At 40.2% G+C, this 26,096-nt stretch overlaps 1 protein-coding gene across 2 annotated transcripts in view; it reads right to left on the bottom strand.

Moving 5' to 3' along the window:
* The window catches only part of LOC145448468 (BMP-binding endothelial regulator protein-like), a 40,918-nt gene extending 23,203 nt beyond the window's left edge, over positions 1-17,715 (bottom strand). The window contains exons 1-2 of one of the 2 annotated variants that reach the window (XM_080326858.1): positions 11,267-17,715; positions 8,863-8,948 (exon numbers count right to left, since the gene is read on the bottom strand). In XM_080326858.1, the coding sequence (XP_080182984.1) occupies positions 8,863-8,948; positions 11,267-11,534 (354 nt within the window). In that variant the 5' untranslated portion in view covers positions 11,535-17,715. The remainder of the gene's footprint in view (positions 1-8,862; positions 8,949-11,266) is intronic. The other variant, XM_080326852.1, reaches the window with a different exon arrangement.
* Between the last annotated feature and the right edge of the window lie 8,381 nt (positions 17,716-26,096).

Genomic DNA, 26,096 nt, shown 5'->3' with positions numbered 1-26,096 from the left:
GTGGAAAGTGGAATGTGGCGAGTGAAATTGTCACATCAAAAGGGCGAAATAGCACCCGTACCTATGTTCCCTCTAATTTTTCATGAGTCTGCGCGCAATCCCCAGCTCACTGCGCGATCCCTTGGACAACAGTGCGTAACGACTAAAAAAGGTCATCACCTCCGCTTTCTTGTGCACAGCTTCGATTTTCTGGGCGCAGAGACCGTGTCAGCACTGCGCAATTGCGCACGCGCGCAGCTTAGAGGGAAATTGCCCCATACCACCATAACTGACTGTATTTTCGGAAATTGAATCTAAGATTATACCTATTTGTAGATGTAACACGCAATTTCGAAAGTAGTGACCTCCGATTAACTTGGAAAGGCATGCAAACCCTCGACCAAATCTACTTTTTCAAACTGCTGACTTGAATACTTCTAAACTTGAAATAGTTTCAACATGTCCCTGCAATCACCCAAAAAGTCCATAGTGTAAGTGCTCCTCGCCACCACACCTAACCGCAGCGTATAAATTTGGGGCAGGCTTGACGCAAAATGGAACCCCTAAAAATTTGGAATGTCATCCGTTTCGTGAATTTCAGTCATGAACGGAATATTTTCCGTTCGAATTTGGGGATCGCTGCGCGCTCGTAAACTACAGCCTTTGTTTGTTATCGTATTGTCGCGACAAGAGACGCAATGATTGATCCGGACTAAATATCGTCGCGTATTTGGCGCCGCGCGTCCGAACCAAATCCGCGGATTTGACAACATTTCATAAACTAACCGTCTTGCTCCAACGGGCTTTTACGAGACTGCGCATTTTGAAACATATCTTAGCCGTATAGTCACAACGGACTTCACAAGACAGACGTTGTGTATTTTTACAACCATTTTTCCGCGTGGAAATATAAGCGATCAAACGAGAGGCGACATTCTTGAGTTTCCTGGCGTTCAAACAACGACAGAATGACGTAATAAGGTTTCATTCTAAAGGTGGTCAAAGTGGACATCGTTGATACTCAGGTAGACAAGTAACGTAAAGTAAATTTCTAGTTGGAACTTCTAGAACATGTTAAATCCACGTTACATCGCAGTAGAAAATAGATACATTAAAATACTCAATCCATTATAGTTTATAAAAGTATATATCCGGGTTGCGACCAAGTCACAATGTTCCGACTCACAAGTAAATCTCACTTTTTTAGGATTGACTCGAGTCAAGTCGAGTTTTTCTCAATGCGCCGCCGAGTCAAGTCCGAGTCCGAGTAAGCGAGCAAGGGGTCTAGTCTAGGGGTCTAGCTTGTGTTAACTGTAGATTTTAGAGTTAACGTCCTGTTAAACCCAGGTTTTACAACTCTGATTATTCACAATAGAAAAATTTCCCTGAATTTGAACAGTTACTGGTCTCATTTTCAAGTACCAGTGCTAATACACAAAATACAGATGGTCTTGGCCGCCCGAGTCTCGAGTCGTGTGACTTGGTCCGAGTCATGCGCAATGACTCAAGTACAAGTCGAGTCGATGTACAGATTGACTCAAGTTGAGTCGAAACATATTCCGTAATTTGAGAAAATGACTCGAATCATTACAACCATGATATATATGTGGTTGATGGTTCGCGCACTTTTATCAGGTAATTTGAGGTGGCAACTTTCAAAATTGGAAGACGCATCTTCGGGACTAACGCAAATTAACCACTGACACTCCAAATATGTCCAGTTACCATGATACAGGGACTCATTCGTCCAGTTGTCATGACTATACAACTCATGAAATTGATGAAAGAATATCCCAAAATACCGCTTATCCAAACTGTAATAAGTAGGGCAAGTTTTTGCAACTTTTCTCTATATTTCATACCAATTATTACTGCAACTTTGATCAAATATTGCGTAAAAATGTAAAAGAGTGATTTAAAAACATCCTATAAACTAGTCCTAGTATGGTTCTATTCTCATTTAGTTGCATAACAAAGTGTTATATGATGGGTTAGCTGCATCTCACTGTGATCTACGACACAATGGCTTGCAAGCATAAAATTCAACCACCCCTGCCAAGCGCGACCGTGTCCGAACAATATGTAAACAGACTGCTTTATTAATTCTGTCGTTGAAATTTGAGATAGTTTCCCATTTCACGAACGCCCAGGCGTTACCGCCGAAAATTACATTTTCACTGGGTCTCCTTATTCGGGCTAATAATTATATTTTAAAGTCGCCAAGAGTGAGTGTTTCTGCGAAGCTTTGGGTTAAGTTTGCACACCTAGAGGGTTTGATACGACTAATGGGCGAACCAAATTGAGCATTAACAGCCGCTATTTTTCCGCGTGGAAACAAACACAATGTAATCTACCGGAAGAATGACATGCCATACTTTTTCGGTGACTAAACCACATCTTAGTACGTAGCAACGGCTTTATTCCGCGCCAAGCGTGTTCCTAATGCGATTGTATCGTATTAGTACAGAATAATTGCCGGGGTGTATCGGTTCGTACCAACATTGCGAGGAGGTCCGATGAGTCCTTCAATCGGTTGCCGATTGACTGCTCTGATAACCCTGGATTTGAACCCTTTCGCGCAGTAGGATTTAGGAGGTTAATCTCCGCTCAAGACTGCGGCGAGTTATAGCTGATTTGTAAGGTCTTTAGTGAAAAAATAGTTTGGTAGCTACGTTCAAAGATCAAAATACGCAAAACAACCCCAATACATACTATGGTAGCGCAACAATTTACAAATACGAACGAATCCGACGCATATACCTTGAATCCTTCATGCCTCTCTTACGTTTTTACGTAATAGTGTTTTTGTTGGTTATTAATGGTTTAGCGAATACTAGCCTATATGTTCCAGTAATGTAAAATTTATCCATGTCCATACTTTCAATAATTTTATTTTTGACTGCATCTACATAACACGATCGTCTTGGCAGGCGGCGATTCGAAATAAATTTGCAAGGAACATAAATAGATTACAATAAGTGATTGGAGTCAAGTTCTTTCGAAAAAATTAGCTGATGATGATGATGATGATGATGATGAGTGGATATATACTAACCAAGGGGTCGCTGGCAATGTTCCCTGTAATTTTTGACGAGTCTGCGCATACTCGCGAACTCACTGCGCAGACCCTTGGACAACAGTGCGTAACGATTAAAAAAAGGTCATCACTTCGGATTTTCCGTGCGCAGCTTCGATTTTCTGTGCGCAGAGACCTTGTCAGCACTGCGCATTTGCGCACGTGCGCAGTTTGGAGGAAACATTGGTCGCTGGGAGCCTTGACTTGACACACACCCGATTCATACGGCAGAAATCATACTGATTTGATGTACATATTCATTATAATATTTTTTTCATTTGCGCGTCAATCTGGTTCGGGGTTTTGTTCTTTCAACACTGTGGTGTAATGGTGTATAATGTTGTAGATTGTTATTGTTGCGACTAGTCCAAAGGTTTAGGGTTCGCCAAAGACTTACACATTACCGCAAGAGTTCGCCAGGTTATAGTAAAGTTTTAGAACCACTGCATTAACCACACCTCTCTGTATGTAATTATCACAGTAACAGAAAATTTATTGAAATATAGCTAACAACTCATAACACAGTCACGCGCTTATTTTTCAGGACAACACGAAAACGTGACGTAACAGCCCAAACGTCCCGGTTTCCTATTTGCGAGATAACAATATTTTCATCCATCCGCATATATGAGCAACAGATTATCAATTGATTTCGTCATAATAGCTTTTAATCATATGGTTACCAATACATGAGCATTCTATAAGATAAATATATCCATTAATAACATGCCATCCACTTGGTGATAATCCTTGAGTATTTTGGTGAATACTTGTTTACAATGAATCAGACGTATGCGCGGAATTATATCTGTACAAATCATATAACCGAATTGGCGAGGAAAATGATCCATCGCTAAATTACTAGTTACGATGTTGTAAACTGTGTCGTTTAGTAACAAATAATAGGATATAAGCTCCACGCAAATCGCCAATTTAGAATATTGCATCAAAACACGAACGCCCAAGCGGTTCATCAAAAGTACACAATATTTTTACGCACATGAAACGGCTATCCACTCAAATACGCCAGCAAACACTCACAGTAATCTACTTACACTATTCCAAAGATGGGATACAGTCATGAGTCTTTTTACATCGCATCCAGAGCAAAGCTTTCTATGACATAGCACACAAAGGCTAGTGGAACAGGCCTATCTGTTGACATAGATGGCTCTTACCTTAATCTTCAATAAATCAAATGTATATATGGCTCAACATGGCTGTAATTCTATGAATTGATCCGAGCAATTGAAACCCCGTTTACAGTCATGGCTCTTTGAAGCGTTTGCCCAGCCGTCCAAAATGAAACTATAATGGACCATTAAGATACTACATTTCGCAACAAAATGTACAGTTCCCATTTATTAGAGTCATAACTCATCACGGTTATAATTTAATGAAGTATACTTGAATGCTTCACTTTCAGAATGGAAAGCCCTCTACAAACAGTCAGCCAAGCATATTTTGAATATGTATTTATTCCGTACGCCCGGGTTCATCATGAAATTGGACGATCGTCAACTCGCTATTAACGTAATAAGCCCGTAACATTGCAAAAATGATTTCGCCAATATGATACTAGACAAACTCTATTAAAATATCGCTCATTTGTGCTCATCAATACTATCTGGATAGCCATAATATTGAATCGAAGCATAATCGTTTGTGAACTTTTTTTACATGTCACGATTTCGTTGCCGTCAATAAAATCATGTTCTTTGATACATAAATATACCAGATGTGCTAATTAGGGATTCAAAATGCATGTTGGCCAATGTACGTAGACAAATTGTTTTAGGAATAAGGTAACGTATCATATTGCAAACCTCTCAAGTCGAAAGTGTGGCGTTCACATTAAGATCGGGCTTTAGCTCAACTGCCCGGCGACTTGAAAGTGAACCGAGGTCTTACAAATGACTGGAACTTGACTATATCTTGCACACTCGAAATAAGTATCGCGGTATTTTAAAGAGGCCGTCTTAAAAGAAGGGGTATTGGAAATGTAGCGTTTCCCGGACAATTATGACTGGGCAGAATCCTGGGATAGCAAAAATGCGACAGTGAAAATTTTATGGTGGGATTTTATGATAAACTAGCGTTAGCCCTCAATTGTTACTATAATAATGCCAAAACGCCCAATGTAAATTACATCACAAGTAGGGCAAGTTTTTGTTGCAATCAAATCAGTGGAAAGTTGCACTTATTTTTCACAAAAGTTACGGTAAAATGAAGCATCTATTTGTCACAGAATTTGCACTAAAAGTTGCATTTATGGACAAGTTCCTTGAAATGATTAGGGTATGAGATACTCGAAACGATCAATATTCAAGGCACTCTAGCAAAACTCAGTGTTAGCGCCTTCAACAAAATCAATAGCCTGAAATCATCGACCAAATGAAAATCGGTCTAGCCTGAATGTAGTCTACGAGAAATCAGAAAGGACCTCAGATTTAAACGACAGTGAAATAATCAAGCGATCTATTTACATATAGTGCCAAATATTTACAGTTAAAAGTTGGTTGCATGAAAGATCGAAAATAAAACTGCAAATAGTTTCATTAAAAATCGAAAAATAGTTGCAGAAGGTTGCATCAAAAAATGGAGAAAAGTTGCAAAATGTTGCGATGTTAGATTCCTCCAAACAGCTTAAAACACCATACTACATAACTTTTGAGTGTTTAGGAAGCTGCCGCAAACTGTAAAAAAGTTGCAAAAGTTGTGCAAACTTGCCCTAGTCATAAGACAAGTAAGTACGTGATTTTCAGCGCTCAATTAGGAAGCCATGTTGAGTTGGACTTTAGATTGTTGAACTATATGAACTTCATGGACAGGACCATGTTTGTGACACTTTTCAGAAAGAAGCAACTTATCCGTACACTTTTACCGAAAATTGTGTATATTCTCACCCAATAGGTGTTACAAGAAAACAGAGTCTATATCTAAGAATTATTTCGCGGTTATAAACTCTACGTGCATACGTGCATACCTCTCTACGTCCCTATGCGCAAGCATCATTTAGATTAAAATGTTTTGTTCCATATATACCGTGGTGTAAGTGTGAAGTAGTTGCTGGTTTCGTGCAATAATGGTGTATATTCACACTCGTATGTCAGGGGTGGTGCACGGGTGTGAATGCACACTTTCTTCACTAAGAGTGTATAGTTGTGCAGTCACACTGCTTGGTATTATTCAGTATATATAGCCGATATCATTGACGAAATAGATAACAATCAATGTAATTTTAGGCATTTCTTTTTTTCATCATTCTGTGGAAGTTGTAGTATTAATCATGCGACGTATTTTATTTTACGTTCTCATTTATTCGCATATCACATCACATGACCAATGATATAGAAATTGTAGTCTAGTCAATGAGTAGTGGTGCAGTGCCTTGATATACTGGTCGGCAAACAGCCTTATTAATCAAATCACCACTTCAATGGATTTTGAAGAAGCGAAGCAAATATCCAAATCGAATTAAGCGCGGTTAGAGGCTTTCTGAAACCACTAACTTACGCTAATGATGGTACGCCCAATCGAGCAAAGACATTAGGCTAAATTACCGACCATTAACTCAACAAAGAAACCACCACTTAGTTTTCTCTTGAAAAGTCATAATTATCTAAGTAACTACTCAAAGACAATTGCATAGACCGATAACGTACAGCCCATCTGCAAAATAGGATTAGAGCTATATAGTTACTCGAGTCTTTATCGATAACATCCCCTATTGTTGTTTACGCCGGGCGATCGGAAGTCATGGAATGCGCTGATGTTTTTGATAAATTCTTACTTGAACACGTATGCATAAATATTGGTGTTATGGTACTAAGCGCTTATGTCAATACATGTTTACATAACCGCAATATTTTGAACGCCCGTACCAAAAGGTGGACCAAATGCGCGAATGGGCATATGCTCATAGCCCTGAAGGGACTATTGGAGGTACAAAACCTCATAATACAATTGACCAATATATTCATATTGAAATAAACCCGAATATGTTCGACTGATACTCATTAGTCATCAGGGGTAATCGTCAGCAACTATAGGAGAGAATATAAAATAACTTTCTGTGTATGATTGGTCATGTAAAAAGCTATTTTGGTTTATCAACTACTTCCTGACGATTACCCCTGACGAGTGTCAGCTGAAAATATTAGGGTTTACTTCAATTTAAATATAATATTCAATTGTATGCTTATATCTTTTGATAGATGCCAGCTGATCACTTCTAGATACGGTCAATCCATCACCTGTTGTCTGATGCGGTCAACTGCTCACGCATTATCGTGAAATGAAGTCGCCGGGCGGAACAAATTGACATTTTCAAGTGCTACAATACAAGTTAGGAGTTTCGGCAAATATATGCTTAACAAAAATGGTATTGAAAGCGCCTTTTTGACAAATCCTTCTAGCACCGCTCAAATAGTCATTTTCACACCCATAGTGTTGACGCTTAGACGCAGTACTAACTGCGTACCGAGTAAACACGGTAGCTTTCTACATTTGCTTGAACTGCCAGATTCAGTCAATCACAATGTCACGACCGATGACGTAGTAATCACAGCCGGTCAAGCGTACGCCATAGGAACGTGCCGACAGAGTCTATTGATAATGTGCGGTAACAATGGTGTTTACTCGAGCGTTGCGTTTAAAACGTGCTAATGAGGCAGCAGGTGTGATTTCAGGAGGATATCTATCAAAAGCTACGTAAACATTAAGCTCAGCAGGGCAAATAAACTGGATATCTATAATGGAAGCCGAGACGAGGCCATGAGCGGTTGAAGACAATATAGCCAGAGATAGTACTGGTAGCCTGGGAATTCGAAGTTTCGCTCTTAAAATAACTTTCCTCTACCGGTACTATCTTGAAATAGATTGTCACATCAAACCATAGGTGATAAAAGTACTCATCTTTGATACTCTAGTAGAAATCGTATATTTCTACTCAATTACACGTAGAAGTGGCGAGTTTCTAGTATGTACATCGTACAAATATAAGTATTGTAGGCCTGGTTTAATCATTGCAAGTTGGTAACACTTAGTTGAGTGCTCATAGCTCGAACAGAATAGAAGTACGTCGTTACTGACTCCATTTGCACGTGACTGTACATTGTACACTAAACAGGCACCATCACATGACTTATCGAAAATTAGGGAGAAAAATCACTTTACTAGTACTTCCGTGTCGATTTGTTGCTAGATTTACTGGCCACCATCACAGGTACATCTTGTATTATTGATAGCCCATACGCCTCTGTGAAGTACGTGAAATGTACATTAGTAGAGAACTCACAGCATACCGATTGGATCTGATTAAAGGTGGGAGTCGGGACACAAACCCAGAGTACAGCGTGAATTAAAATAGTCTCAGAGGAAAGGTATCCTTATATCTCTTGAACTCATAAGTCCTTCATAAAATTCACTACTATTCACTTGACTTTTAGTTTTTTTTCGTAAAAGTAGGGCTATCATCAAGTCACCGACTCTAAATTTCCTACTTCCAATTGAACTAGCAAGCACGACTCGTGGTCTAGTAGAGTTCAACGGAAGCACCCGAGCAAAGTACTTTGAGTGAAAACGGGACTCGGACTTGCAGGTCAAATCAAAGAAGCGAGGTTGCGGATACGACCCAAAATACGGCGGTATTTGACAATTTCAACGGTTTCGAGTACAGGATTTCTATACCGCCATGCCATAGTAACGGCTAGTGTGCGTGAAGGCGATAGGTATGACTCGGATTTCTAAAGCCGTGAGGCATTGTAAATTGACTCCTGTCCAACCGTCCATTCATATTTTCTTACCTTGCAAATACATTTGAAGCAAGAGTTGTCCGTCAAAAAATCGACTCGAACGATCTCCCCTTCGTTCTCACAGTTAGTATCTTCGCCTGAGTAAATAGAATCAATATTATGGCCCTAAGTAGTTGTGTGACTTTTCAAATTCGGGTTATGAAAGGGCTGTAACAGTTTGGGCAGTTTCTAACGACAGTTCAAGTCACTTATAATATGAATTTAACGATAAGCATGATCTAACATTAGGCATTGTAGTACTTATTGGCTATGTCTCACTTGTAAGTGAAACATTTTGCAATCATTTATAGTACGAAAAGGTATTATCGTATAATCGCAATGGATTCGGGACGGGAAAATATTCCGCGAATGTATTCATGCGCAGGTGATCAGTAACGGAGTACTTCTACTTCTTCGGAGTACTCGAGTATGTTTGCCGACTTGCACTCTCAAGACTATTTATACCTAAACAGTTTCTATGCAAAACTACTTATATCTATCTAGTCTCCTGCTCGTCACGTGATCCGCGTAAGCGGCGTGTTCAAAAAGCCTAGAAGTAGGCCGCGCTACAAGTTGGTAAAAATAAATAATATCGGCCTAGTGTAAAATGCCCAATGAAGTCGAAACACAATGACTATCAAACAAACAAAGTTATGATTTCCAATTAGGAGTCTGAAAGTAAAGGACATTTTGCGGTGATTTGGTAACGCTGTTACGAGTGAAATTGTGGTAAAAACCGCGTGAAATGACCCCTGTATCCTGGTAACGGAACATATTCCCCGGAATTCAACTTCTACTTGAAGTAGCTCTGACACATATTGAATATCGCCACTTCAACTCGTAATAGAGTAGCAATATTGACCACTTTGACTTTTCTGTGCACATCACCATTCGATCTTGACATTTTATTCATCACGACATAACGCTTGGAATCCATACAGGATGATGTGTAGAGTATTTATATGCTTCCTTCAGTTGAAACGCCCAATAACATATGACGCTCAAGACGGTGCTTTGAACATTATTACTATAAGTTATGATTACAAAGGCAAGCCGTTATTTTCCAAGGCCTTCGAAGTATCTATCAGATCTGTGGTGGCGTTGATAATCACGAGTATCCAGACCACGATCCCAGGCCACGCAATAGTCACACGGCCTTTCGGTTTCCGCAATTTGCCAGTCCCGCATGCAAACAGTAAATTGGACATTTGTAAAACCCGAATCAATATTTGAACAGGGCGTTCTCTGATGACGAATTAAACTTGTTTAAACTCTTCTGTTTGTCAATATTCCTGCGATAATATTTGTGCTTTCGTGAACAAATTCTTAAATAGTTTGCTATTTATCCTTCCTGCGCGGGTATTGTGTCCCGTTTCGAGAGTTTCGCGTAGAGGACGCTAACATTATCACTACCATTGACGAAATATCGGACAAACCCTATTTTATAAATTTTAAAAATAACTATAGCATAATGAAGGAATGTGCAACGTTTTTGATTAGCGAGACAGACATGAATATATTGGATGTTCTAGTAGTTAATAAGGTCAATCACCTAATGGAAAATTAGAGACGGTGACGGTGACTGGTTAGAACTTGAAACATCATTTTTCTGAAGCATTCTCCTTTTTAAAAAAAATTACCACCCCCTTTTCGTTAAATACCCAATATTATTTCGCGTTCCTGAAAATTGTGTCGAAAATATATTCATGTGCAAAGTCGGGACATGCGTGTTTGAAAGTTTTTTGTGTTTCGGTATACCTTTCTATCGGCCCAGTTGAGCTTAGCTGAAACATACCAGGCTAGAAGTTAAAATTCCTAAATGGTCAAAATAGTTATCGTTGGTAGTTCAGTAGAAATAGAAGTAACGCGGTAACATTGTACCCAAGTATAAGGGAACTAGCAGTTTCCATGCAGGCCTACTTAAAAAAGGCAATGTATTCTAGGTGTACTTTTTCCTAAAAACTGAATACTGTTAATTGGAAATAGACCAAGATCGTGGTCCCATGAATAAGTGGTTGAAGAAAGCAAAGTACTTCGAATATTATAAAATTACTTATTTACTGACCATAATTCCGGTTAAATTATAAATCCATTTCGTTGGCAAGAGAAAGTTTTCTCTGACACACGGACCGATACCCTCATGCATGCCATAGACACTTATTCTGGCGATGGACGGACAAGAGTAATGTCATCTAAATTTGCAGCAAAGTAAACACGTCAAGACTCGTCACCGTGTCACAAAAGTCATCATTGAAGTTTGAAATTGAATCGCACGAATGCCTCAAGTTTATGTGGCGCATTCGCGCCATTTAGTTCGGCATAAACTACAACTCGACCAATGATCATGTTGAAGGTAGTACCACCCGCAGTACTAAAGGTCTCACCACTACCTAACTTATCAGGAGTCTTTACTTACCGACCACGAGTTGTCCTAAACTTGACCTTGCAGCATACGTTACATTCGCTACGCTTAATAGCGTCAAAAGTTTGAAGATTTTGATACAGAATAGTGTGGATTTCATCCCGGCACTTCGCCGATATCCGCATCTTTCCCAGGGACGAAATCTCCGATAAAACGCCGGGCTACAGCGTCGAATAAGTCCTTTTGTAAGTGCGCAGCAACATTGCAGCGCTGAATGATATTCACCTTCACGCTGTTCCGGTTTACAAACAATCCTATACATGGTAGATTAGGGAATGGCAAAACAAACTGTAATATGCAACAGAAAACAATTCATGTAAGGCGCAGTGCAACCTATTTCCAGTTCGATGAAAAGAATTTTGGAATCACATATACGGCATTGGTATATGTTTAGAATATTCATTCATTCTTGATAAAATACAGCCTCCGAAATTAGCTGGCACTTACTATTTTAGACTCCACTAACATTAAATTTTGATTCTCCAATACGCAGTTGCAGAAATTATATCATAGCACAAAAAAAGAGTTAATTAGTCAGTGTTTCCAAAATTTTCTGAATCTTATTAATTTTCACTTTGCTATCGAGAAATTCTGAATCTCAATCAAGGCGTTGCTAAAATTGCAACATAACACAAAAATGTGGTAATTATTCGTTCTAGCAATAGTTGAGGCTTTCAAAATTTTCGGACCCTCACAATTTTTGGCTTTGCTGTCAATAAATTTTGGATCTCAAATACGGTGCGCCAAAATTGAAACATTACACAAAAGAGTGATAGCTATTCAGTCTCGGAATAGTATAAACTCTAAAATTTCTCTGACCCTAAATACTGGATATCGACGAATTCATAAATCTAAAATATGGCGCAGCTGATACTGCAAGATCACATATAAACGTAACATAATTCAGTCTTTAAATGGCAAACGCCACCAGAATTGGACGACTATACTAATTAAAACGAAATACCTGACATTCAATTCTAATCTAATTGTGAAATATTTCAACGCTCTAATTTCAACTCCAATCGAATCCTGGTTTTCTTGAAAATGCTACAGAAGAACTGTCTGGTGCGAATCGAGTCATCCCTGGCGTACAGATATTTACCGTTCTCATACGTATAAGAGTGAGCTCCGATTTGTTACGATCTGAACTTAATTTTTGCTGTATTTCTCTCTAATACCGGATCTAGTTTGATATCCAAGGTTTTTCTAACTCTATAATTCCAAATCTAATTTAACTTTGAAATAACTCTAATCGAATTCGGAAAATGGGAAGATTTTCTAGTTGTTCAACACTGGGAGCTACCAATTTCTTTTCGCCGATACTACTTCTCTCGGAACGTTCGTGTTACATGTGACGCCAACTATCGCCGGTCTTCATTTATGACAGTCTCACCATTTTCGTTCCTAGTATATTTTGAGTTCATTCATAATCCGGGATAATCCCATTCGTTGACAATGCCATCATGTCGTGATGTCACTGTTCCGTAAGTGCATAACGAGTTTGCATTACATCCGATACTTCTCAAAAAGCGCTCACACCCTAGCGGTCTTTTACGGCTTCGTAAACCTTATTGTGAACACGCTATCTGCAAACACTTTCATCTCAAGAGCGCAGCAATTAGCGGCGCCATTACCCGTGCCGATTCGAAGGTTGGCAGCGTGTGAGGGGTCGCGACATGTTGCGATTGTAACGGCGTGGTATCATTCGCAAATAGACAAACTATTTTTAATGTTTGAACTCTCCTTCCGCGGGCGAGAGCGCGCGTGAGCCATTCAAAAAGATAGCGCCCGCCAATCGTGCCGATTTGCGTGATTTGGGCGCTGCGTCCGTCGGAACGCAGGAACGTTGATCAATAACTCGCCGGAGTTGCGGCACCAGGTCTCTTTTACGGCACCCGGGCGAGCTTTGTGTAGATTTGATTCGACAAGGTGCACGCTGTGGAGAGGCAGACGGTCCGGAACCCGATGACATTGCTTCCTCACTGACCAGTTCGATTTTAATAATAATTTACTCAATTCAAAACACCCCAAGATTTCGATAGAGAACATTAGAAGAGCTTTATTAGGTACAGAACTTCAATATGCATTTGAATGATGTATTCATATTAAGCTACACCCATAATATATCCAGGGGTAATCATCGGCAACTATAGAGAATCGAAAAAAAAACAATCATTCAATCAATCAATCAAATATTAACATTGGCCTGGCTAGAGCATGAAAATTAGCGCCATGCGCACGGATTACATAAAATGTACCAGCGTTGGAAACGAAATGGCGTGTGTCGGCAGACGAGCTCGATATATCAGATCGTTGTCCGGTAATCATGGGCGATGACTGGTATTTATTCAATAGAATCTGTTCATGTCTTGACTTGACTGTGGACAAGCTCAACGGCTATTGGATAGTCTATAAAATACTATTTCGCAGTACTTGATAGAGGGATGCCTTTTCTTGTTTTCCCTGTCTCTCAGTACCATTTTCACGCGGGGATACCGGAATGCAATGAAGATGCTTAGCCTTATTTTCAATTTGCAGCAGAAACCATGGGATTTCATTTTTTTATATTCTGATTTCAGATGACAACGCGTGCTCGGTCCAATCGCAAAGCGATCCCTCTCTCCAACATTGTTGGGCATTTACCAGCAACGAGGTCTTTGGTAAGCCCTTGGATTTGTGGAATATCTTCGTCACTATCGAAATTTCTTACAAACAGCAACTTAATTCAGATAACAGGGGAGGCCTAAGGCGAGAGCCAGGCCTTTGGTTTTGGAATTCTCGACATAGGTTCGACACCACATTGCATTGCATTTTTTTTGCGCAACCCCGTGGAATATGAGTGTCGGGTGTACGATAAAGTTGTTGGAATTCGGCACATGGCGAACCTCTTCACTGTGATATCTCAACTATATGTACATGAAAGGGTTGACTGACATTTGAGCATGTGACACAAAAAAGACGACAGTTGAGCATGCGACTTTATAACCTAACACAACACTAGCCCTGAACGTAACCATAACCCCAACGCTGACTCTAACCCAACCCAACCCGAACATTAGCTCGCACCCGCAACTGTTGCATGCTAAAGTCTCCACATTCATGTCCATGCCAATACCACTTGAAACATTTGGAGGCTAATTGCATCATTTTCCTTTTCCGATACTATCATTTTTGCGCGGTATCCAACGCAGTGATATATATTGTATTTGGAAAAGAGTCCAAATGAACACCGCATTGTGGGCGGCACTGGGCAAGACGATAGAGTACTCGATCCCGAATCGAGTTTAAAATGTAATGATTTGAGTCGAGTAGTGACTATATCGGGTACCGAGATTATACGCCCCTTGCACACTGCCCTTACGACCAGGAGGCATTAATCCAGGACTATTATAGTGCCTGTAATTTATTTCTACCACGGAAGCTTTGAATCGTCGATAGGTTATACAACAGCATCGAAAACATATAGTACAATGCATACAAACAAATCAACATATGCATGACGCAGCATTGACATTAAGAGCAATAAAATAGGTGGGAAGATATCAAAAATTACCGAGTTATCTTTAATGTGGTGTATTACTGACATATTTTTTTTGTCTTGGGACACCTCAAATATTCATATTTGAACTTTGCCTATTGTTCATACTGTGATGGCGTAATATTGAGGGATATTTGGATACTTGTCTAGAATGGAAACCCTTATACTCAATTTACCATTACATTCCTCGGGTACCCGATTTTGCCCAACCCTAATTATTAGTACTAAGTCAAAGGTAGCCTGATTTCTGACGTCGAGATTGGAATCAATCTAATAAAAGCCTACAGTAAAGCGACCCGACCGCAGCTGACAACGGGATCTATCCAGACCGCGCGAGTCAATGGAATTACGAAGTTCGCGGTCCAGTTACCACCACAGTGCGAGTTTGAGTTTTATCAAGGTGATTTGGGTTCGATACCGACCAAAATTGTCTCTAATTCAACTTTGAAGTCGTGCCACAGAAATTTTGGTCTTCAAATTGGAACTAGGAACACTCGAACGGGCACTTTTGTGGCCTTGTCCACAAAGCGACAGCCGACTCCGTATCAAGACAAATTTTGTGGCCATTCCAAGTTTCGTAGATACTTTCCTTTAATTCACGAAATTCCTGTACCAATTATTTAATCGAAACTGTAGCTTCATTTCATAAATTCATCAGAACAGACAGATGTCTTTCTCGATAAGAACGCACGTGTAACTGGCGCCTGTATGTTTGTACTTGGGCGCCACGCGAAAGCAAAATTAAAGTTTTAACCGTTTGGTCAAGTACGACTATAAATACGATCATTATTATTAGCGGAAGAGATGAACCGTCATGTCGCAAAAAAGTCTTAACATTTGCGGGATGTATAATTAGTAGCTATCTTTAGTAAATATCACAGGCCGGTGGAATATTTGTCGGCACGCGTAATCAAACGGTATAAAATCCGGCGACAGCGTGATTTACAGCCCGGCGCTTATTTAAAATGTCCGCCATTTCCACGCGAGCGAATGGCGAAATATCCGAATTTGCTTTTCGATAAGAATTGTCACTTTTGCGAAAATTAGGGCGTCAATTTTGACAAGAAGGAAGCCGTCGTGGAAGATAAATAGCCCAAACTCCATGAAAAGTTTAATACCGAATCATAAACGGTGTTTATTCCTCCGGTTATCGCGCTGCGACAAAACGACCTTTGTGGTCTCAGGAAATCTGGCTCGTAATAATGCAATCAGTTGCGTCATAACTAAAATAATTGTGTGCCGCTCACTTCCTGACCCAGTTCTGAAACTGGCATCAGGCGGTATCGATATTTGGGCCTGTCTGCTGACTATGCTTGGGGTATTCCCAATATCTGTGGGTGGACTATCAGGTGGGCTCAGATTTATCAGTGATTGATGAACGGTCGACTCGTTTATATATTACAAGAATGCATTGGAATAAAAATCTACGACTCTCGAAGCATATGCAGAGGTTATATTTCTGTACGGTGATTGAGGTATGTTACAACTTTGACATAAAATCCTCGAAAACCACAGCCTAAACTAAACTGATGGCTTTGAAACCAACATGGCTGGCTGCATTCAACATTAATCCGTACAGTACACTATGGCACTACACACTTGTACAAATTCGGTCCAAATCAAAATTACTGATACTTAACACAGCACTATATCAATACACTGGTAGCCCAAACGTCGAAGCAGCTTAGGCCTATACACTACGAAGCGCGCAGCCCGGACGCTATTTCGGACGACAAACACAGACTCGTTTGTGCCGACACACACGTAACAATGGCTCGAAGTACAGCGTCGTCCGAATGATGCTCCAGCTGCAGCCTACCTCGGTAGCTCGCCTTTCGCTTGTCGTGTCGATTCTGTACCTCAAAATCACCGCTAATTGTTTCTTAAAGCCCGTCAAAATCTGCTGTAATGCGGCACGGAAAGATACTACTCAAATATCAGGTTATAGTGCGAAATCCCTAAGTTTGAGAGATGAGCCTCTTAGCTAATGCAAGCCCAACTCTATCTAATGGAGCTCCCCCAAGTAGGTAATGATAGACTCGGACATCCTCAATGCAGTCATGCACTTGTAATTACCAAACCCATTCGCTGCGGTCGACCTTAAAAAAGCACAAAGGTATCGGTTACCTTTAAACTGCTGAAAGACATTTCAAGTCGACCGTCCGCACCCGCATGCCTTTCGTTTGGCTACGCTCCGTCGCAATTTCGGGCTACGAGCCACTCTGCGGTCGCGGCGGGTATGGAATTGAAATAATATTCGACCGATTGTAGTCGATTTCAGCGATTGCCGCGATAAACATAGTCAACAATGAAACTAAGGCATCCAGCACAATGGGAAACGTACAGTGAAATGAGCAGCTATCTTATATACTTCAGGATGAAGTGTTGAGGAAACAGTCTCTTTTAGTCGATTCAACGATGATCAGAGGTGGTCACTGGTCAGTAACGAAGTAATTCTTCCTTTTATGGAGTACTACCGTCTATAGCTTGTTAGTTTTTAGACTACATTAATATTTACTTGGAATTTTTACACCTTGGACTTTGAAAAGTGGAAAATAGTTTTTGGATAGGTTTTCATCATCAGTCGTGAATATATAGAATATGTCGCAAATTCGAAAGTAGTAACCCCTCGGTATGGTATTCAACCCCTCGACCAAATCTACATTTTCGAGCTAATTACTTGATTAGTTCTCCGAACCTCCGTTTTCTACTTCCACTTATGGTAGTTTCTACATGTCTTGAAAATAGCAAATTTTATATGTAATGAAATCGGTATTATCGGTGTTACTTCTACTTGAGTAGCAACGCTGACTACTTTACCAGTCTCCGATGGCATAGGGTTACCATATTTTGGAATCGGGAAAGGAGGACACTTTTTTTAAGATTTTCAAACTCAGAATATCGGAGAAAAATCTTGAAAAATGGTAATGGAATAATAAAAAGGTCACCTTTCCCCCCGTCCGGCGCCCAAAATACAGTTTTTCTGTCACATTGTCAGGTGGTTGACTAGAAAATACGTCAACTTTCCGGCTCAGCTCCCGAAATACGCGCCGGAGCTTTACTTCGGTGCTGATTCACGGTATCTCAGTCCAATTTGACAGTAAATTTGATCAAAATTCTCAAAAAAGAGGATAAGATCTCAAAAAGGAGTACATTTACGCATCCTTGGAGGACATTTTAAACAAACCCGAATAAGAAGTACAAATCGTCCTAAAGAAGGACGTATGGTAACCCTACGCTAGCGGTCTATACACCGATGTTCTGAATCTGAGGGATGCGTACCAAAGTTAGGTCGCAAAGTATATTTGATATTTGCGGTGTATAGAAAGGTGAAAGGGATAAATGAAACTTGAAACAAAATTCCAAAAACTCTATGTGATTTCTCCGAAATAGAGTGTATTGCTCCCAATCAAACAAACCCGTATATTCCAATCGAAGAAATAAAGAACTTACTAAACCACACCGTCTGAACGGCGTAAGCGGTGTCTTAAAAAGCCTAGAAGTGGGCCGTGCTACAAGTCGGCAGACCCAGCTCATCATAAAGTATATCGATCTGGGTGTAGTCGGAAAAGCACACCGTTACTCTACAAATAGAAGAATGTTTTATAACATCTTCTATTACCCTGGTACAATGGTTTATTTCATCCAGTCGGTATGAGAATTTCACTCAATGCAGTGATTCACAGTATTCACACCGATCCACAAATTGCTTTCTGGTTTACAAATGCCAGAACGTAAAAACCAAAGTTTCAAGTCAAAGTGAATGTATAGGCCAAAGTATAGGCAAAACCGTCTTTAGTAGCCTACCCCGAAAAAGTAAAGTGCATCGCTCCTGAACACATCTGTCTGTACCTCGCATTATCGGTAATCGACAGAACAAGCCAAACACTGATCTGCTTCTCAACAAACAAGATGAAATGAAATAGTTTGTGCCGATAATTCGTTCAATCGGATTACCTCAAGCGAATTGAGTCGCAACGCACGAACTGCTTTACAGCGATACACCATATAATAAGTCGGATTAATTTTGAGACGTAGATCCTTCCTTTGACATATCTTTCTCAGTTGCAGCGTAGCGACGTGGACGGGACGACAACAGGGTGGTCTGATATAGCCGCACGGGCTTAAGTCAGGTTGACTTCACACCATTGCATGGTCTCAATCCGTAATGCCTTTTGACCATTGCTATGGCTACAAGTCGGCAGTTACAGAATCAAAATCAGGAATATCGGCCTGGTGTAAATGACCATTGTAGTAGAACAACATGGCACGCAGAGGTGGTCAGTACGTCTACGTTTTCGGAGTATTACAGTATAATTATTACTGTAGACTTCTTGCTTTTACTAGTATAGTTTTTACGAGAAATTATTTACTCTTTCTAAATTCGGACTTTGAAATTGCGGAGTAGTTTTAGAATAAGTTCGCATCACTTTGCTTAACGTATGTGACCTCTCCAGCAAATATATATTTTGAAACGAGTTCCTTGAGTAATTTCCTGCTTTCACTTAAATCAGTGGTTCCCAACCGGGGAGGAATTCCCCCCTTGGGGGGAATTTTGCAATTTTTAGGGAGGAATTCCACTTTAGAATTGTAACGGATTTCCCAAAATGTTCAGGTTGGCAACCAGTTATATCAGAGCGTATGCTCCTTATAGCTGTTTTTTTGCTGAAAGTATGTTCAAATGCTATTTGAAATCTCGTTCCCCCATACAAGTTTGCCCTTGTTTTTTTTTTAGCTAGTTCAGATGTGCTGCAGTTCGCAAGACAATTTTGTAGGCTAGCGACGGCCTCTCAATCAAATATATTCTAAGCGAGCAAATGTCGTGCCGAATCTATCACAACAAAGGCCGCTAACGAAAGTATTTATCTTATATTTTCGTGTCAACATTTTCATAAAGTGACAAAATATTCCAGCGTCATCGATTCAAATCAAAGAGATCGCTAGCCTTGCTTTATTTTTAGTGAACAGCTACTCGATCGAAAAAATGCATGTTAAAATTGGTGCAAGGTTGCCGAAACCGAATGAGTGTCCTAAATTTCAATGAGCTCAAGCAGGAAATCTGATCACGTGTATGTTATATATCAGGGCTGTAACCAAGTCACGAGGCTCCGAGTCACAAGTCAATTTCACTTTCATAGTTTTGACTCGAGTCAAGTCGAATCATTTTCAATTCACCATTGACTCAAGTCTGACGGTCCAAGTCACCGAGCATAGGGTCGAGTCCGAGTTATGGTATTATGACTCGAGTCCGAGTCCAATTCCTTGTGTTGACTGCTCAGTTTCCAGTTAAAGTCTTGTTAAACTCACTTTTTATAACTCTGTTTAGTGATATTGAATGATTTTGATTTATAATATACTAATTTTCCCCACTTGAGCAGTTTATTGTCGCATTCTCAAGTACCAGGACCGATAGACGAAATTCAAATAGGAAGGCCACTTTACTGATCTTCGAAATCACAACGAATTGTCGGTATTGACCGTCTTATAGTCACGAGTCATATGGCTTGGTTCGAGTCATGTACAATGACTCCAAGTCGAGTCAATACACAGATTGTCTCTAGTCGAGTCGAGTCGTTTCCCTATTTTGAGAAAATGACTCGAGTCAAGTCGAGTCATCAGAAAATGCTGACTCGAGTACGATTCGAGTGTGGTCAATCCTGCTATATATGAAAATACCAATATTATTGGCCAAATGCATATGCACACTTTAGAAAAAAATCGCGAGACCATCAAATTTATGCATACTGACTTTTCACAGCAGTTTTATTAGCGATTGGTGCATGATAAGCCGAAAACACAAATAGAAGGGTAGGGGTCTGTTGAGTCAAGCCTTCCACAATTTGTTTGATTGGGACCAAGACCATTGTTTTTGGAGGTCTACAAAGTATTGTTACAGCCCTGCTAGAAACAGAGACCCCGTACCTCCGGTCTTATTCTTCGGTAAACAGGTGATTGCGCGGTAAAAAAATGACCTTTTTTAATCATCGGGCGGATTTCTCCTAAGGGGGGAATTTTGGCTCAAATTTCGGCCAAGGGAGGCACGAGATGAAAAAGGTTGAGAACCACTGACTTAAATAATGTTGCCATGTCACGGAAATCGCTCTATTTACTTGAACTTGAGATGAAATTCACGTCGTTACTCCTATTTCAACTTGAGTAGCAACTACTTTTCCCTCCGAATTCTTAACATATAGGAATAAAAAGAACTATCATACTCCTTGTTTCTCCGCCGCGGTATTGAACATCAAACATCAGGTCGGTCAACAGAATACGGCATTTGCATTCAACTGAAGCGACAGTGAAATGGCCAAGATGTCCTAAATATCTTTGAAGTATCATGAACCTAAATATTCCAGTACTTCGCTTCGCGTTACTGATTCATGACACCATCCAGTCACGCCCCATATTCGCCTTGTAGCCGAGTGGAAGGTCACGGCTCACTTGCCAAGATTTGTAAACAACACGTGAATTAGACACCATTGTTTTGAAAAACCGCGGATGCCTTTCGAGCTCTAATATTTCCGCTTCTCGTCGCGTTGACCCGCTATAAACAAACCTCGTTCTTATTGAGAATTTCTTTGTTATGGTCATTGATATTGAGGCGCTCGATATGAAAAGTCAGGTTTGAGTTGGTTGTAAGGAATATGTCCTGGCTTCGACGTCTTGGCAAATTTTACTGCCACATATTAGTTCACATTTACAGAGGTGGTCAGTCGGTGACCAAGTATTTCAATGTTTTAGACGACTTTCACTTCTACACTTCTACAGTCACTTTACCGTTTGAATATTGCAATGCATAATCTAGTTTTCGAAAATTCTTGAATAACTTCAATTAGTGACATTGTCATTACAACTGGGCGAAATTGGCTCTGCATCACGGTGCCTGTAATCTCAAAAGTCGCACGTATATGTATACTGTGTGGTATCATTACCCATTTGAGTTAGTCGCGAAGATGTACTTTGCAATTTTGGAAATCGTCACCTATGATTACCTTGTAAAGGTATGCGAACTATCGCCAAATTTCACTATTTGAAACCACTTATAAACCACCTGAATACTTGTCACATCTACATTCTCTGATACTACTTGGGGCAGTTTGGCCATGTCTTCTACATTTTACTTTTAATTGAGTAGAAATTGACGGCGTTACTTTTTCGTATACGTGAGTATGAACGCTGGCTACCTTGACCACCTCAGCACATTTATAATAATAAATTTTTTTAATATAATAATTTGTAGAGTGCCCTAATATAGCAATATGTTATCCCTACGCTGGAGCGCTGTATATATAAGAGATGTATAAGAGATGGAGTGCATATAGTTGTAGGGAACTATAATCATTTTGTAAAGAAAGCAAATCACTTTTTGTAAAACATCACCTAAGCTATTGATAATTCCTCATTCGCAATTGACCGTGTTTCGTAGCATTTGTCTCGCGTGTGTCATCATAATAACGCGATAAACACCGACTCCAATTCTGTCTGTTTATTTGACTAATCGCCGGTGTCGACATTGCAGGCAGTTTCGAATTACGTATTGCCAGATTCCTGCAAGTTTCGTGGCTAAGTGTTAAATATATAATACACACGAAATCAAGTTCCCGGATTCCTCAGCTGCGAGCGTTTCGTACAGTGTTAGCAATTAAGGCCCTTGCACATGCAAAGCATGAATGACATGCTTATTTTCGATACGCTAGGAAATTAATTAGGTAGTCACTAACGATTACATTGAAAAGTGATCACGATTATTCACGATTACATTTATTATTATTCTTTGAACTTGAGTCTCGAAGACTTATAAGAAGACAATACAGCGATTGAGGACCGATTAGTCAAGTATAGAAGAGTGAAAGAAGAATGTGGCAAATCTTATTCAATTACAAGTCAAGGAAGTTACGATTGCAGAGACACGATAAAACTACTCGAAGTATCACTACGAAACGAAAGGTTTAAAAAGTTCTCAAGTAAGTAATTTCCTAAAGTAGATCTGGTCGAAGAGTAGCATTCTTCTTTAGTAATAAATGGGACCTGGTCTTCCATCGAAATTGCTAGTGGCAAAACAAAATGTCTGATGATACTATAAATGAAGGGATTTTCGAAAATATATACTCCTGTCGTAATTCAGGGGCTATTTTGCCCTGATATAGTGGTGATTTCACTCGCAGAAGTGCTGCAAATCAACCCAAAAACCTTTTTGTACCTACACTTCTGTGGTATTTGCTAACAAAAGGTGACCTTTGATATTTGATTCCCGCATAGCCCGTGATCTATCTCTTAGGCAAAAATTTAACGTCTTACGTGGTATTTTTCGGCACTTTAGACTAAAAAGGGGGCTAATTGGGAGGACATTTAGGCGAAGGCAGGACATGTCTTCAAAAAGGAGGACAAATCCTCTTAAAGGAGGACGTATGGTAACCCTATACAAGCCCAGATGAGAAAAGTAAGTTGTTTGTAGTGATAAACTGATAAGTAGAAATGGATGTCGTCTGAAAATATAACCACTTGAGTCTAAGCATTGAAAGCAGCCAACCTCAGTACTCCTAGTAAAACTGGTATATGTGCCTTCTCCGCTTGGTGGTGCAAGACTTAGAAAGCTCGACAAGGCTATTTATGCACCTTCATTTTCCAGCGGCATACGCACATCATGCAATCATGGTATGCATATGCGAATACGTTCTGTATATCATGAATCGGTGTATATGCGGCATAAACACCAAGTTCACGAATACAGAACGACCTATTCCCTAAATAGTTGAAGTACTACGTTACAAACCACCTCGGCGTATGCCTTACACGCCTTCCTGTGGGCTGGCATTTACTGCTACTCTCTTTCGGTATTCGCTGACACGTTGTTGCCCCACTGTACTACCTTATAGTACGGTCAATTCAGATTCTGTATGTTTGTTGAATCCCACCGACTTTCATACGGCTCGACGTCTCGCCGCAAATCCGCCTAAACGTTGTTTACGAGACGTTCATTAGAAGCGACTTGTACACCGCAGCGCAGGTATGCATTTGATTGCTGGTTTTGTTTTCGGAATTAGGAATCTGTAATCTACAAGCGATATTCGGATCGGTAAAGCGAGATCGTGTATGGAGAAAGTAGCAAAGTTGTGCGGTAGGCCAGGCTTTTTCGTACTGCTAGAGATCCCACAGTAGGGAAACCAAAGAGTATCGTGGAGCGATTGCGGTAATATCCGGTGAGTGACGTGCTTGAATACGGCTAAATGGGATAACGGATTAGCATTCATATCAAGAGTACTGTCCAGTATCTAGGCTCCACCTCGCCATGTCTCTGCATACGAGGTGTCTTACAAAATGCCTAGAAGTGGGTCGTGCTACAAGTCGGCAGATACGGAATAAAAATGGGTCGACAGATAGTCGGCAAACACCATAACACCAGAAACAACAACAAGACTATACTTCTTGTGGCGGTCAAAGGAGTCGGCGTTGCTACTCAAGTATAATCAGAACTAATGCCGTGAATTTGTACAAACAGGTGCAGTTTCCTAACGTACATTCAGTTAGCTTCATAGAGGGACTATTCGTCCGCTAGCTATGACTATATTAGTCATCAAACTGATGTAGATGTTTGATACAAAATCTACTTTCGACTCACAAGGTGTAAAAAGTAATTAGTCATGCTTCAAAAACTGTTGGTAGAAGTGCGACTAATGTAAATGATAATCACTTGACTATGCATAGTGGTAGTACGCAAAAACTACTGATGGTAATCCGCAGAAGTAGATGTACTTCGTTTTTGACCGCACCTCTGAATACATCAGAAAAAATTGTGATGCGTCAGCATCAGCACGGTAAAATGTATTTCATTGTAAAAATAGAATAGAAACGATCCGTCGCAAATGACACCTTACGAAGTTGCAAGATGGTTTCCATGCCAGAAAAGGCCAATGCTGGGTGATGGCCAAACAAATGCATGATCATCAATTCGATTTCATCACTAGTATCATAGACTGGTCACCAAACTCGAATCAATTTGTTTGAATCGATAAATCGAAACGGATTCGAAATAACAAATCCTTTTCACCCACTTCAGTAAACAATATCTGCTCATGATGGGGCTGTTAATTGTTTAAACAGGGTCGTATAAGGATGGAGGCCGACACATCGTGAGTTCCAACTGCACCAGTCTCGCTTTCAATTTGGATTCGCCATCGCAGTAAGTCAGGGAGATTTGAGCTAATAGATCATCAAATATCGTTCTGTCAAACATATCGACATCAAAGACAGTCGACCATCAATACATACCACGGATATACAAGGAATTTTAAGTACAGATCAATACTTCGATATACAAAGCAAGGCGAAGTTGTTATGACAAGGTATATGCCGAACGTGCTCGCGTTGATATCACCGGAATGTCGCGGAATCTGTGGGAAAATAGTTCGATTTGGTTACATTGCGATAAGTTTTAAGAACCGAACAATTGGTGGGTTTAAAGGCCCATAGATGAGTTGAGACGATCGACGGCGCGATGGTTTATCTGTTGTCTCGTGTACACAGAACGACCTGAAATGTTCTGACGTCATTTGCGCCATGAATAGCAATTGTGATTATATTCTCAAATCGCATAAAGCGTGCGGCTCTCTCCATACCAGAGCATTTAGAATCGACATTGTAGACTGATAAACAGCATTGAACAATGATCCAATATTACTGATGATGCCTAGAATTGACTCCGTCCGGATTACCCCGGACAGGTCTAGAATTTTAGTGCTCAGATTGCGTCCGCGGGAAATGCTAAAATATGCCTAAATGTCCGGAAATTTTAAATTGTATTGTAGAGCGAGTTTTTTCAGGTTGCCGGCTGCCATTTTCTTCCAACTATTTCAAGGTGGTGAACATTATTCTCAGCTCGTCTGTATACTTCAAACACGTGTGCAACTCGTTTGTGACGTGTCGGAAATTGTGTTCTATATCGTCATATGCAAAGCAATAGGGTTCGGCTTATTCTAGGGTTACCATATTGTAGGAATCAAAAAAGAGCGCACTTTTTCAAAATTTTCACACTTACAATAATGGAGTAAAATCCTGAAAAATAACAAATTTTTGCCGACTTTGACGTCGGTTGACTAAAAAAATAAAATCTTTCTGGCTCATGTCCCGAAAAACCCGTCGGACCGTTACTTGGCAGCTGATTCCCTATATCTCAGTCCAATTTCCACGTACACTCAATCGAACTTCCCAAAAAGATAGGACACATTCTCAGAAAAAAGGACATTTAGGCGTCCTCCGAAAACACTTTTAAAAAAGTAAAAAAAACTT

This window comes from Botryllus schlosseri, chromosome 1, assembly GCF_051294905.1.
Source record: "Botryllus schlosseri isolate E-star chromosome 1, Bs_hap1, whole genome shotgun sequence".
In the NCBI taxonomy this organism is placed as follows: domain Eukaryota; kingdom Metazoa; phylum Chordata; class Ascidiacea; order Stolidobranchia; family Styelidae; genus Botryllus; species Botryllus schlosseri.
This window is presented reverse-complemented; position numbering and strand designations above follow the sequence as displayed.